The 16,240-nt window shown below is 37.3% G+C and overlaps 1 protein-coding gene across 3 annotated transcripts in view; it reads left to right on the forward strand.

Moving 5' to 3' along the window:
• Positions 1-16,240, forward strand: part of Lrp1b (LDL receptor related protein 1B) — a 2,026,300-nt gene that overhangs the window by 324,921 nt on the left and 1,685,139 nt on the right. For all 3 annotated transcript variants that reach the window (XM_021181392.3, XM_029472167.2, XM_029472172.2), the window contains exon 2: positions 2,898-3,020. In XM_021181392.3, the coding sequence (XP_021037051.1) occupies positions 2,898-3,020 (123 nt within the window). The remainder of the gene's footprint in view (positions 1-2,897; positions 3,021-16,240) is intronic.

Consider the following 16,240-nt stretch of genomic DNA (forward strand, 5'->3'; position numbering starts at 1 on the left):
TCAAATCATCAATTTCCAAGTTTATATACATGAAATCATGTAAAGCATGTGAAATAGTTAATACATTCTCATACTTATGACTTCTAGCAGAATATTTGCATATGTTCCCATTACACTTTAGATACATTGTCCTGGATTCTTCTGTAGACAATTTCAAGAGTCTCTGAACAGAAAGCTACACGACATGTCTCTGATTAATCTTTATTTGGTGCTTCCTGTGGCTTTAAAGTCCTCTCCACAGGAACCAGGATGACCCAGCACATCCTCTGATCAATTCAGAGATGCTCTGTTCCAGTGACAGAAACAGTTTTTCATGCTCCTGCATACTTCTTTATACTCATAACAAAAAGTTATTGTGTTGAGTTAGTCATAGGCTATATACAAGTATTTAAAGACTTTTGCCAGGTCCAATGCTTTTATCTTCAACCTTAGAACAATTGTTTGCAGTTTGCGAAGAAGAAAGGAAGAGAAATACTTTTTTCATCTGAACCTAATAGAGCAATTACCGACCTGCAAACCATCCATTATGGATTATATTGAGTAAACAGGGTTAATAATTTTGACCCACTGTAATATTGTTTAGCCTTTCTTAGAAATTTTCAGTTATTCATATTTAAATTATTTTATCATAAATCACATTTTTCCTTTATATTTAAGCATACTGTTTAGAAATTGATCCTCTATTTTTTTCCTAAACGAACTCTGAATGGTCTGTGACTGCCTGAAGTCAAAATTAAGTCTTACCTCCACAACATGTGAACATATTTACAAATACCATATTTGAGTGAAAAAGTACAAATCTAACTTGAATATCATTTAATGTGTATCCACTACAGTTCTGAATAAATACCTTCTTTTATGTAAATGCTTAAATCTTATAGTTCAATCTCTCCCTGTCTCTCTCTGTCTCTCTCTGTCTCTCTCTGTCTCTCTCTGTCTCTGTCACTCTGTGTGTGTGTGTTTGTGTGTGTGTGTGTGTGTGTGTGTGTGTGTGTGTGTGTGTGTGTGTGTGTATGTGTATGTGTAGAGGGGGTTCTATCTTTCTTTCTTTCTGGCTGCCTGCCTGTATGTTTGAGTAGAGTAAGACACTTAGATCAAACACATGGTATTTTAGACATTAGGTTCTGGTGTTGGCTACTTTTATACCAACTTGACACAAGCTAAATTCATCTGAGGCAAGGGAACTTCAATTGAGAAAATGCCTCCAAAATATTGAAGTTTAGGCAAGCCTGTAGCATATTTTCTTAGTGATTGATGGAGAAGGGCCCAGCCTATTAAAAGTGGGCTTATCCCTCATTTGATGGTCCAGAGTTCTATAAGAAAGGAGGCTGAGCAAGCCATGAATAACAAGCCAGTTAGCAAGACTCATTCATGGTCTCTGCATCAGTTCCTGCCTTTAGGTTCCTTCTATGTTTGAGTTTCTGTCCTGGCTTCCCTCTATGATAGACTACAATGCAAACGTATAATACAAATAAACCATTTTCTTTCCAAGTTGCTTTTTGGTCATGGTATTTCATTGCTGGAATACAAACCCTAGGACAGTTCCTCTTCTACTCCTAGTCTATTGGTTGTTCACTCTCAGATATCTGCACACTTGATTACATCTTTCCCCCTTTACTCATCAATAAAAAATTTTATATGAGTACACAAGTGTGCCATCAGAACCGTTCAGGAAGAGAATGGATTTTATATTTATAATCCTATAGCATAAAAATTATGGCCAAAAATGATGTGTTCAAGTAAAATTTACAACAGCAATGACAAAAAAAAAAGCAACAACAACAACAACAAAAAAACCGATATGAGGGTAGTAAGACAAGTACTCTTTGGTAAACATGACAGAATATAATGTTAGTTCTTAAATTCTATTAACAGTGTGAGAATGGAAAAAGTTAAATTTTAACATTTGTTCATGAATGTTATAGGTTTATAACTGTCTGCAATTGTTGTTTGTTATAGGAAACCAGGAAAATAAAAAATTATGATAAGAAAAAAAACCCAGGATAGCTCATTAAATCTAATGTAACACAGAGTGTAAGGGAAGTCAGTAGCTTGCATATTGCTAAGGAACAAAAGGAGATTGAGATGAATCTGTGCTATCTAACTGTGTCACTTTATCACTCACATTCAGGAGCCATCAACTAATTCATGCATGTTAAAGCAGGGAATTTTTTTCAGGTGGAACTATAAGTAAGGAGTACAGATATCAAGAAAAATCAGTCTTCACCAAATTTACTAAATGTTTAGCAAAGATTGGCAACACCCAATACTAAAAACATGACAAGAAAAATAACATTTGTATTTGTTTATAAACTACTCCAAAACTCATGTCAAAATAAGCTGGAAGGAAGTTTTGCTGTAACAGAGGCTGCCTGGTTGGCAATCACATTTAAAAACAGAATGGTAGTTCTATAATACAAATATCTCATTCATAGTTTCATGTTGTGTCACATCAGGATAGATGCTTAAAAAGAATGAAGTTTAATTACAATATTAACAGACCACCAACCTTTTCTCTGTTCAGATCAGTGATGGAGCTGAAATTTCCACTCAGTATCTTCTGCCTTGATGGAACAGAGCCTCCCAAGCTCACTAGCTGAAACATTTATACATCATATTTGATGTGACAAATCCTGTAGTCATAAACACAAACAAAATTCCTAATTCTTTTCAGAAAAGACTGTGGGAATCTCCAATGGAGTCAAGCCTGCCAAAGCTGTGTGCTTGAGCCAAACACCTAAATTTTAGGGGAACATTTGTGCTAGAGTTGCTGCTGTACTGACAATGTCCTGGTGATGCTCTTATCTTATGCAGTGTATGAGTTCTTATTCTGCTGTAAGTTTTCCTGTTCTCGTTCAGACCATTCACATTTGATATCAAAACATTTTCTTTTTCAGATCAGCATTTGTGTGACCCTGGCGAATTTCTTTGCCATGACCATGTGACTTGTGTCTCCCAGAGTTGGCTGTGCGATGGAGACCCTGACTGCCCTGACCAGTCAGATGAGTCTTTAGATACCTGTGAGTAGAAAAGCTCTTTGCCTTTGGATTTGCCTCCATGTGAAACCAAATGTCAATTGCTTTCACGGATCACTGCACTTCTAGTTGATGCTATTTTTATTTCTTTTTAAACATTACCAGAGAAATGGGAAGCCTTTTGTTTCTGATTTCTTTAAAGTGGGTGTGTGAAGGGGAGAGTGAAGTGCAGTTGTAGAGTATGAAGTAACTTATAAAGGGGAAAGAATGCAAGGTTACTGCTTACACTGCAATTTGGGCTGATAGTAGGAAATTTATTTGAACTGAATGAGAAATACAGCATAGCAACACAGGGTCTTTCCTCCATTTTGACTTGCACAGGTTTTGAGATAAAGCCTCATGTAGAAGGACCATTAAGCAAATCAACCCATACCTTACATATCACTTATATTAACCATTAGAAATTCACAATTGCAGAACATAATTTCTTTAGAGCCTTCCTAGTGAGGGTCTTAACCTTCGTAAGATGAGATGTAGGTTCCTTTGGTGTCTGTGGGTTCTAATCCCAGTTGGAATAGAGTTACATTAAGTCCCCTGAGGAACACTTGTCATACCACAGTAACTAAAGTGTGAATAATTGTGTGAGCATGACTGAATGACCATACTTTCATAAATGCTCACCTGAATTTTAGTATGGGAATGAGGCACTGATTTTGATATTACTCTTTCTACAGTAGCAGCATTGCCTGTGGTCCTCTGTGACCAGATCTGCCAGCTTACCAATAGTGTCCCCAAGATAATCACACAGTTCAGTAAAGTCAAAGAAAATAATCCATCACTTATGTTGATACATATTATGGTGATAATCTTTATTGGTTTCCTTTTATGCTTTTATCTATGTGTTTCCTCGTTTTGCAGATAGAACTGATGCATTAGTTATTAAAATCTTGGCATTAAAATGAAATCAGTGCTCATTAATATTCTTTATGATTGCAAGTCCTATTAAAGTTTTTCAGCATGGGTGAACTTGAATGTGTGTATTCAAGTTGCTCATCTTATTTTAAACCCATCTTCCACAAAGAGAGGTTGCAGTTACTTAATAAATTTATAGTTTTCACAAATTTTACATATAATTATTAAATTCTCTATTGAGATTTTTATAGAATATAGAGCAGGTTCTGGGTGTGATAGAGTCAAAAATTAAGAATGTTATAATTAGTAAAAATGTATTGCTAGTCCTCAAAAATATAGTACATGCCAGTAGCAAAGAAGAAATTACTCACTCATGCTACAAAACATATAGCTTTAGAAATATTGCTCAAATAAGAACACACTCGCCATTAACGACTGCACATTTAACCATTCATTGAAAGACCCTGAATAGACAAGCCTATACTGAAGTGATTCAGAAATGAGGAAAGTTAATATATATGAGGTCTTTGAAGGCGTGGTAAAAATGGTTTAAAGACTTTGATGATGGCTCTATAGCTTTCGGTGTATTTACAATCTTGAAACTGTATAATTTAAATGAGTTTATGTACTATATGAATTATCTCTTAATTAAATTGTATATAAAGGAAGAAAATGTCAATACTGTGCACATATGTGTAGATGTTCAGATCATGTGGAAAAACAGTAAGGATTAAGGTTTTGTCTCTATTAGTAATGGGGCAATGTTTCAAAATATAACTGGCTTTACAATTTAGACCTTGTTTACTCAGATTCCACCTAGAATTCTTATGCTCTTCTCTACAAGGAAGGAATTCCATAGTGGTTCAGAACAAAAGCCTGTGTTGAGTTTACTGGTAGACTCATCTTCTGTCTTAATCCTCTCACAAATTCTGTGACTAGGATATGGTGTGGAAGTTGGGGTATGCAATAGGATTTCGTATGCAGAAAGTGCATGGTGTCCTGACACAATGTAACTATATCAATAAGTGATCTCAGTAAAATACTGACAAGTTTGGGGAAGAAAAATAAAAGAAACTCATGAAAAATCATACATTTGCTATTTAGATTTTTTCACCTAGATCTTCTCAAGTAGCACAGAGCTTCACAGTGCGTGTTGTGAAAATCCTGTGACTTATGCCTGCTGTCCATAAAATATTTTTACGGTGTTATAATTACATGACTGTGAACATTTGATTTGACAGATAAACACTCCAAATGGAAATTCTTAAAGGTTGATATTTAGCTATTCTAATTTTCTTATGTGTGTGAATGGAGATATGCTATCATTTTTTGATTAGGTAACCAAATACATTGTTCACAAAATATTAAATGAAAATATATTGTGCAATATATTTAGTTCCCCAAATCTACCTAGCCTTAGCAAAAAGAAGAATGAGTGATTCAATCTAGAATTTATCCTGAAAGATGGATGCTCTAAAGTGAAAAATAAAAATCAGATCTTCTTGGGATGAAGGAGAAGCTGCCCTACAGCCTCAGGTGACTGAAATGATATAGGAAAAACAAGTATATGGAGGAAACAACATTAAATGAAATCAAGAAGTAAAGGGGTCTGAATTTAAGTGTGCCCATACTCTCCTCCTCTCCTTGGTTTCTTTGGGACTATTTTTATCATATTCCTCTGGTAGGACTTACATTCCACTATTAACCACTGACATAGAAAGTTTACATGAGTTTAGTTTGTCAACTGGAGAACTTCACAGTGGAAATAGTTATCTAATATTTGGTAATTTTAAACATTTTTTTAACATTTATGTTGGATATGTTAAAGAATGCTTCAACATGGAGGTAAAATTCTCTCTGCATGTTATTTGAAATCTGTCATCAAGTGTCTAGACAATGATGGGAACCAACTTTAGCACCTGTGATCAGGAAAATGGAAATTCAGAAAAATACTCATTTATATTCACCGCTTTCTATTCACTATTCACGTTGGTTGCAGTATGCATCTAAGGTGAAAGTAAATATGACAAAGTTGAAATACAAAAGTGATCCCATCTGTGGAAAGGAAGGCTTTTAAGAAGGCACTTTCTTCTGAGGTATTCATGGCTTAAGTCCTTCCAGATTGGTTCTACTCAATGCTTAATGATTATTCCTTTCTAACAATCAATTCCAGTTTGTATGTAATACTTTCTAGGGATCTACACTTATTTTTTTTTAAATTTTATTAGATATTTTCTTTATTTGCATTTCAAATGCTATCCCAAAAGTTCCCTATACCCTCCCCCAGCCCTGCCCCCCTACCCACCCACTCCCACTTCTTGGCCCTGGTGTTCCCCTGTACTGGGGCATATAAAGTTTGCAAGACCTAGGGGCCTCTCTTCCCAGTGATGGCCTACTAGACCATCCTGGACAGATCTACACTTATTATGCTTAAATTATCTTCTTCATTCAGCCTGGGAGGTCTTAACTGGGCTATTTGCCCTTCCTTCCTACTGCCTTATTAACCCTCAGAAAGACATTTTAAAAGTTCTTTGATCATGGAGCATACATTTTAGTGAGCAACACAGTGGAGCACAAAAATGGACGTTCCAAATGTAGATCTTGCAGCCTAGATATATGTAACAATATGGGCATTAAGTTTGTTTTGGTCCTGTATAGGGTAAGCAAGGCGTTTATGTAACAGACTGCAGTAGTTGTTGGTTTATCTTTCAGAGTCTCATTAGGTATCCATTGTGTGTTGTCCTTTTTAATGTTTGTGTGTTTGTTTGGATTTTTTAAACTCTCTGCCAGCTTTTAATATATATTTAAAAATCAAAAGTAAAAAATACACAAAGAAGGATAAAGTAGGTCACAGGTCAGATTGGGCTAGCAAGTTAGAATGTGCCCTATCAGAGTTGCAGTATGATGGCTGGAGCATATCAGGTATGCAGTTGTTCATGCAGCTCTGGTTGTGCCTAGGTATGGAGTGGTATGGGAGTGACTCACACCCACGCATCCAATGACTATTGCATAGACCTGTGTATGACCTTGTGACTCAAGCCTGAAATAGCATGGCATGGTTTCTGCATGCCTTCTATATGTACAAAGCTGTTGGTGAGGTCTGCATCTCAGCACATACAGATTCCTTTATATAGCAACTTCCTTTTCTCTAGTAAAATAAAAATATACAATGATGGACAACCGTGGACAAATTAAAATTAACGTAATCGCTCCAGGATGAACTGGGTTCCATGATCTTTGTGTTCTGCCATGCTTGGCTTGTGGCTGTCCGTCTTATATTTGCAGGCTGGCTGCTCCATCTTCTCTAGCAGACAGTTCCATTTCAGACACAAAGGAGAAAAAAGGGGTAGCAAACAAGCAAATGCCTGCTCACTCATTCTGTCGAAACGAAGAAGGGTTTCTATTGGAATTAAACACAATAGGTTTCTGCTTAGAACTTCAGTGCCTGAACTGAATCTGTGAGGCATAGCCAACAAATATTCTCAGCAAAGGCTATTTTCAAGATGAAATGTGAAATAAAGATAATTGTCTAAGGTCCTTTTTACCCTTGCTATGACAAAATCCTCAGACAAAATTCCTTATCTCCTTCCTTGTTGTCAAGGATATCAGGCACCAAAAGATGCCACCCACTGTTCATAGATCTTTCCCTCTCAAGCAACCTAATCAAGATAATACCCCCACACACACACAGACACTGTTGGTAAAATTAATTTGTGGTCAATCTTGATGCTCTTGAAAGGGACACAGGTTCAATTATTAGCAGACACATAATAGTAACACACAATCTACACAAATATTAAATGTGATTCCAAAATATCTGACACTGTCCTTTGGTCTTTGTGACCATGATACCCTCATGGTACAAAGGCACACATACAAGCAAAATACTCATATACGTAAAGATATTTAAAAGACAATCCCCACAATCATGTCCACAGTCTCAACTCCCAGTTCCTTCTAGATTCTGTTAAGTTGACAACACTAAATATCATAGAGGAGAAAGGAAAAAGGAAAGGAATGATGTTGGGTAGAAAAGGGTGGCATATGTCATAATGACCTTTGCTGTGCCTTCTTGTCCACCCTCTGTATGTGAGAGGGTGTGTACTGTGTTTGAATTTCAGTCAAAGCCAAAGCTCAAAAAACCCAGTTATTGATAAAATACCTTTGCTATTCTACACCCACTTTCCACTTTATACATTCTAGAAATAATTCTAGCTGCTTCACAAGTAGCGAGGGGTCTTCTGAACCCTCCATCTCATCTGTGTTCCAGGTTCTAAGAACACTGTGGAGCATTTTCCCTTGTAAGATTTTGGTAGAACCATACTTCCCCATCTGAAAGACTTTCATATTTACTGAAAGCCTATTTGGAAAATCAGCTTCATATATAAGGATTTGTCCAGAAAGAGGCCTATTATATAAAGTCGTCTGAGTTGAGTTGAAACAGTTATTATAACTAGACTGATGATGCTGATATAATAGGAAAACTTTGATGGAGAGATATTTCTAGAGCAGGTAACTTTTTGTAGTTATTGCTCAAACACTCATTATGCCGACTATTTGTCTGGAGTCAAACATAATGCATATCAGTGCAAAAAGTATATGAGTGTAAAATATCACTAACTAATGCTACAGTTGGGCAGTGCTGACCTTGTCATCTTGTTTAGTGAAAGTAATAACACTGAGCTTCTGGTCTGTTTTGTAGCCCCCTCGCCCCTTGTGTTTCTTTGAAAATGCCTGTTTTCCCCAAAAATACTGAGGTGAAGAAAGATTCAGTTCCTAAGAAGACCCCTCAGGCCACCTAACTTTAAAGTGAATTATCGCTTGAAGATCATGGAAGGTCATCTCAACACAGCTCTTTCTAGAAGTTTCAGGAATGATCTTATCTAATGGAACAATGTGATAAAAATAAAAAGGCTCCTGGGTCTGAGGAACAGAAACATTTCTACAAAAATGGAAATGTCTCTAAGTCATTGAGTTAGATGTGACTCTGCATGAAGTGACCATCTTCTCAATTGTGTTTCTGTTGTTGTGAGATCTAAATATTTTTAAGATAGTGGGACACTTATATTCATACATGGACTTTCCCCCTGTGGTAATCCTTTTGATAATTTTCTTTCAACTTTCTTTCTCTGATACATGTCAGAGAAATAAATTGAAATTCGTGTGCGAAGCTATTAGCAAACAGATACTGCCCTTTAAAATGTATGGTAGAATAGGCACAGAAAGTAGGCTACAGGAACATTAGTGGGGATAAAAGTGTGGTCCTTGTTCCTAAGTAATCCTGATTTAGAGGTCACTTTGGAATGAGCTCATCTATGGGAGCCTCAGAGCTAAGCTTTTCGTTAGGTAGAGAAGCAGAAATGATCTTACAGATTAAAGGGAAAGCAGATGAGACCCAAGAGGACAGTTTATGTCTCTTTCAATTCTTTCTGTTTTGTTCATTTTATTCGGAGGCTCCTCTCCTTAGCAGTAGAAAGGCCAAAAGCATTGACCCCTCTTTAATAATAAAAAACACCCACTAAAGAGCTGATATGGAGGGGTGATGGGAAGGTGAGAAAGCATTGTGAATTAAAGGGGCCTGTCTAATGTTGGTTCGTTTGCCTAGCGCCGTGGGGACCAGGAAAGGCTGAGATTTCTCCTCACACTGCACCACTATGAGATAGCAGTGTCTCTGAAAGTGTTTCTGTGACTCTAAGAAAGGTTGATTGGAGGCAGAGGTGACAGAACTGGGTGTCCTCCATCTCATAAGGCACATTCAGTGTAGAAATGACCCAAAAGCACACCTTTCACTCACTGTTGCTGCTCTTGGGCCCCCTGATCCACCATGGCTGATCCCAGAATACAAAGGGGTAACTGTCTTTAGCTCGAACTGAAACTACAAGAATGACAGTTCATCTGTGTGGGAAGAAAAGGGTAGAATAAAACACATGCTTTCCAGAGACTCGGCTGCTAAAATCTCTTCGGCTTAAAGGATGATGTACTGTAAACACAAGCCTTGGCGGGCTCTGCAGGGACAAAACTGAAGCAGAGCGAGGAGACTTCCTGGAAACTTAGTGAATCCACCACTTACCCACAACTAATCCTGCACTGGGGGTTGGGAATGAAGGCTTCTTACCTTTCCTGGGTGAGTACATTTATTCCCAGAAGATCTTCTATTCTTTATAGTCAGAGCATAAAATTTACATTTGACTTTCGTTCAGAAGTGCTTCTCAAATGACACGTTTTGCTAAACGATGCTCTAAAGGATGTTGTATGCTAAGAGGTTATTTTTAATGATGATGCCGTTCTCTCCTGCCAATCACTAACTCTTCCATCATCACACTTAAGAGTGGGACACAAACTCTGAGTCTAGACAGTAGGGCAAGGGCTTCCATCACCCTGCTAATGGTCATATTGAGCCCTTTCAGCACAAAGCAATTGATTTTTTTCTTAAAAACATTTTAACATTAGCTTTCCTGATTGGGAAATGGCCGAAACTATTTCCAAAAAAAAAAAAATTGCCATGTGAAAATGAGTTTGCTCTGGGAAGCACCGAATCAATTAATGTAGGTTATGACATTTCATTCTGTTCACAGTTCACAGTTTCTCTCCTTCACCTGGGAAGACCTTTTGTAATCAGGATCCTACTATCCTGTCCTCAATTTTGAGGGGTCAGATATGTAAGTGGGGAGAATCTCTCATTAGACACAAATCTTCCTCGGTTCTCAGGAGCTAAGAGGAAATGAGACAAACATTTCCCAACACTTCTGATAGCTACCACAAGAGTAATGACTAATATTAAATATTTCTTTCATAACTTTGTTGTAGCCAGAGCCTGAAAAAAGTAATGATGTCAAGATTATTAACAGAAAAAATTATAATAAAATGATGCACAGACATGATGTCATTCAAGGGTCTCACTGCCCTGGGTATAAGACCAAAGCAGGAATCCAGACTCTTTCTCTGGGCTTTACATTGTAACACACTGTAAATGAAAGTGGATTCCTGCAAAATCCATGTTTGACTCTAAACTGCACTAACTTCGAATATATTTGTCCTAGATTTAAAGAGCCAATTAGATTAAAACAAGGTCACTTGAATGTGAAAGAGAAAGGGAGTCATACAGTTCAACCTGCAAGCTTGTGCAAACAATGTCCACTGCTGACACTCTGCAGTCATCCGCCATCATCTATATCGATTAAAATTAAATACTGAGTGGGACATTTGCTTAATCAAAAGAGTAGCACGCAATTTCATAGTAAAAACAAACATTGCTTTTTCTACATGGGCAGCTGGAAATTATGTTACAATTTTTTTCTTCTAAATGTGTTCATAATAGATGATTAAGTATTTGAATTAATTGACGTGCTGTACATTTTCATTTAACTGAGAAATTTAAAAACACCAAGTATATTTCTTATAATAAAGAAATAAAATTAATCAAACACAAAACTATTCATCAAGTAACTATTTGCTGAGGGTCAATATGGCTAAAGTTGCTTTTCATGCATGGGCTACAAATGACAACATCTTTATTACAATTCTGACAATGTAGGTAATTTGCGTTTACCTTCTAGTCACATAGGACTAGTTAGCATCCATAGCAACAACCTTGAAAATGCCAATTGATCTCAGTGAAGTTGAGAAAAACGAGAGCTAACATATGTAAAGTATGTCAGTAGAGTGAATTGAGACCCCAAATCTCTGCAGAGCAGGAAGCTGTTCAGTTCTTTTGCGCTTTGCACAATTCAATATTCTCATGATTTAAAGGAGTCTATGAGATTGTTACTCAGAGGATGAAACCGATTGACACTGACAGACGCCATAGACCTCAGCTTACATTTGCTCAAATATGAATTTCTAATCTGAAAAAGAAGTTTGTTCCTGGAGGATTCTGGGAAGAATTACTGTTATATAAAGTTATCCCAAATATCTTCCATATAATATACCATGCAGTATAGTAATATTTAAATTTTATATGGAAAAAAGATGCTTAGGATAAATTTGATAATGATGAAAATGGATTTTTTTTTGATCCAGGCATACAGTTGAACATCATATAATGTATAGGTGTTCAGTAATATGGCATCAATATATTATATACATCCTGTATTCGTGACTCTTCTCAAAACTCTCTTGGAAGAGACTTTTTTTTTCTAGTTGGTATGAAAGTGTGACAGGATTTACAGTGGCCTTGCTGTGACACAAGGCATCATTCGTTTTCATAGAGGATTAAAGCAAAGTGGAAGAGAAGTCAGTCTCTGGAGATGTTGAATTAACTGGTTGAATACTTGGTATGGAACTCAATGTTTCACATGAGGCAGAGCTAGAACTGAGGTGTCTATACAGAAAAAAAAAAAAAAAAGTCTAGACTCAGTGGGATGGGGTAGGTAAAACTTCTATCCAGCCCTGTATTACACTGAAATCTACTCACCAAGCTTTCTACACTCACAGCTTCAGAGGCATACTCTGTTTGGGTATGTGCATGTTTCATTACTCATTCATACACAACAAACACTAGTAAATTAGTTCATTGAAATACGTTTTCTCTAGATATACAAAATAAGACCATATGGACGTTTTAGAAAATTAAGTTGAAGGTCATCTAGTAGCAGTCAGAAGGAAGATTTCAACTACTTATTCTAATCAGAAGATTTGCCTATAACTATGCAAATACTACTATAGCAGAATAGTATAATACCTAATATTCATGAAAGTATGTATAAGAAATCAATGTCTGTATATGAAGTTTAATCTAGAAAATGAATCTCTCTAGACATACACAATTCATACACCTTATTAGAAATATGACTTCTGATCACTTTGAAGAAATTTTCAATGGAGTTTTATATGGCTGTGTAAGAAAGCACATAGCTCTGATTACAATGACATGTGTTTATGTGCCCACAGTCCTGTAACTCAAGAGTTCAGCAGGAACCAATAGGGTTTCTGTGTACTATTACACATGACCGATGATGGGTGTCAGACTGGGGACTCTGATGGAAGGTTCTTGCATCTATCCTCTATGCCCTAGCAGTCCCCTACACTGGGGCGTTGGGCCTTCATAGGACCAAGGGCTTCTTCTCCCATTGATACCTGACAAAGCTATACTCTGCCACATATGTGAATGGAGCCATGGGTCCCTCCATGTATATTCTTTGGTTGGTGCTTTAGTCCATGGAAGCTCTAGGGGGGGGGGGTCTAGTTGGTTGATGTTGTTGTTCTTCCTATGGGGTTGCAAACCTCCTCAGCTCCTTCAGTCCCTTCTCCAACTCCTCCTTTGGGGATGGGGTGCTTAGTCAAATGATTGGCTGAGAGAATCCACCTCTTTTTTTGTCAGGCTCTGGTAAAGTCTCTCAGGAGACAGCTGTATCAGGCTTCTGTCAGCATGTACTTCTTGGCATTCAAAATAGTGTGCACATTTGGTGACTATATATGGGATGTTTCCCCAGGTGGGGCAGTCTCTGAATGACCTTTTGTTCAGTCTCTTCTCCATTCTTTGTCTCCATATTTCCTCCCATGAGTATTTCGTGCCCCCTTCTAAGAAGGACCAAAGAATCCACACTTCTCAGAATACCCAGGATAGATGTTTTTAAGCAAGAGGAATGTATCTTCACAGATGCAAGTAACTGATAGGTCTTACATATTTCTGAGACATTTATCTGGTTTGTAGCTGACCATCCTGTCTAGTGTCTACACAAGACCATGCTCTTCAGTAGGTACTTGTGTTCTTACTTCTTTATATTGGGACACCAATTATATAAAACTGGGGCTTCCTCGTGTGTCTGCTTTTCCCTTAATATCAGTCTTTGAATGCCTGATTTCAATGTTAGTCACATACAGGGAAACTTGGGTCTTAGGATTGAAGTCTTAGGGTGGGTTTGCAAGATACAATTTTGTGATCTGTAGATTTAGAGTGTGAGAGTGTAAGACAAGGCAAGAATGAGACTCTTCTAATTGCACTTTTCTCTCTTAAACTTTATCACTGACCTTCCAGTTTCATGCCAAAATCCAATATAAATCTTCATTAGTTGTTCTGTCTATCTAAGCATGAAACAGCATTACTGTTGTGAAAGCTTTAAGTTACAAGTAATCTAATCTTTTCAACCTTGATAGAATCTCTCAGGTTAGGGTTCTGATTTCTGTGAATGTAGCCTTACCTCGTTCTGTATTTAATGAGGAACCTTAAGGTTACTCTACATGATATTCCAAATGGTATTCCAAGACAAATATACAAGATATGACACATAATCATTGAAAATTTCCAGTACATTGGCAAAAACTCTCTGAAAAATACATATATATGTACAATCACTGTATATGATTATGATTAATAGATCGAAACTCATCTAACTCCATCCCAGTGTGTGTGTGTGTTTTCAAGAAGAAAAGTATATCTATTTGAGCAGGAATCTTTATAGATTTTAAGAGCAGTGAAATTACATTCTATGTAACATAATTAATTTATAGAAACACTTTTGGAGCAGCTTTGTTATCCAAAAATTGAAGCTGGGTAGTCTGCCATTTTAGAATTAGGTATACAGCTATATATATATATATATATATATATATATATATATATATATATATATATATATACAATATATGTATATATATATATATATATACATTTCACCAGGGGAGCAATTGAAAATTGAGTATATCATTATAAAAGCAGGAAATGGGCCCTGAAGGATATCTGAATGCTTAACATCCACAAAATACCAAGGTTAGTCATTAGTTAAGGCAGTCTATTTTGGTGAGAATTAGAGTAATTACTTGAATTTGCTTATAACTGAGGCTTAGTGAGTTAGACACAGCCCCATGATGCATAGCAGTTCATAAACATAACATGTTACTTCTAACCTGGTTTCTTTAGTGTTAGCATGTGTATAGAAAATTAAGTGGATTACATTGTGTGTGTGTGTGCATGTGTGTGTTTGTCTGTGTGTGGTTTTTTTTTAATATTTATTTTTTTTAATTAGGTAATTTCCTCATTTACATTTCCAATGCTATCCAAAAAGTCCCCAATACACTCCCCCCCCAATCCCCCACCCACCCACCCACACCCCTTGGCCCTGGCATTTCCCTGTACTGGGGCATATAAAGTTGGCAAGTCCAATGGGCCTCTCTTTCCAGTGATGGCCTACTAGGCCATCTTTTGATACAAATGCAGCTAGAGACAAGAGCTCTGGGGTACTGGTTAGTTCATAATAATGATCTACCTATGGGGTTGCAGTTCCCTTTAGCTCCTTGGGTACTTTCTCTAGCTCCTCCATTGGGGGCCCTGTGATCCATCCAATAGCTGACTGTGAGCATCCACTTCTGTGTTTGCTAGGCCCCGGCATTGTCTCACAAGAGACAGCTATATCTGGGTCCTTTCAGCAAAATCTTGCTAGTGTATGCAATGGTGTCAGCGTTTGGAAGCTGATTATGGGATGGATCCCTGGATATGGCAGTCTTTAGATGGTCCATCCTTTCTTCACAGCTCCAAACTTTATCTCTGTAACTCTTTCCATGGGTGTTTTGTTCCCAATTCCAAGAAGGGGTACAGTGTCCACACTTTGGTCTTCGTTCTTCTTGAGTTTCATGCGTTTAACAAATTGTATCTTATATCTTGGGTATCTTAAGTTTTTGGGCTAATATCCACTTATCAGTGAGTACATATTGTGTGAGTTCCTTTGTGAATGTTACCTCACTCAGAATGATGCCCTCCAGATTCATCCATTTGCCTAGGAATTTCATAAATTCATTCCTTTTAATAGCTGAGTAGTACTCCATTGTGTAAATGTACCACATTTTCTGTATCCATTCCTCTGTTGAGGGGTATCTGGGTTCTTTCCAGCTTCTGGCTATTATAAATAAGGCTGCTATGAACATAGTGGAGCATGTGTCCTTCTTACCGGTTGGAACATCTTCTGCATATATGCCCAGGAGAGGTATTGCTGGATCCTCTGGTAGTATTATGTCCAATTTTCTGAGGAACCGCCAAACTGATTTCCAGAGTGGTTGTACCAGCTTGCAATCCCACCAACAATGAAGGAGTGCTCCTCTTTCTCCACATCCTCGCCAGCATCTGCTGTCACCTGAATTTTTGATCTAGCCATTCTGACTGGTGTGAGGTGGAATCTCAGGGTTGTTTTGATTTGCATTTCCCTGATGATTAAGGATGTTGAACATTTTTTCAGGTGCTCTCTGCCATTCAGTATTCCTCAGGTGAGAATTCTTTGTTCAGTTCTGAGCCCCATTTTTTAACGGGGTTATTTGATTTTCTGGAGTCCACCTTCTTGAGTTCCTTATATATATTGGATACTAGTCCCCTATCTGATTTAGGATAGGTAAAGATCCTTTCCCATTCTGTTGGTGGTCTTTTT

Source organism: Mus caroli, unplaced genomic scaffold (genome assembly GCF_978045245.1).
Source record: "Mus caroli unplaced genomic scaffold, Mus_caroli_1 scaffold_2, whole genome shotgun sequence".
Taxonomy (NCBI): domain Eukaryota; kingdom Metazoa; phylum Chordata; class Mammalia; order Rodentia; family Muridae; genus Mus; species Mus caroli.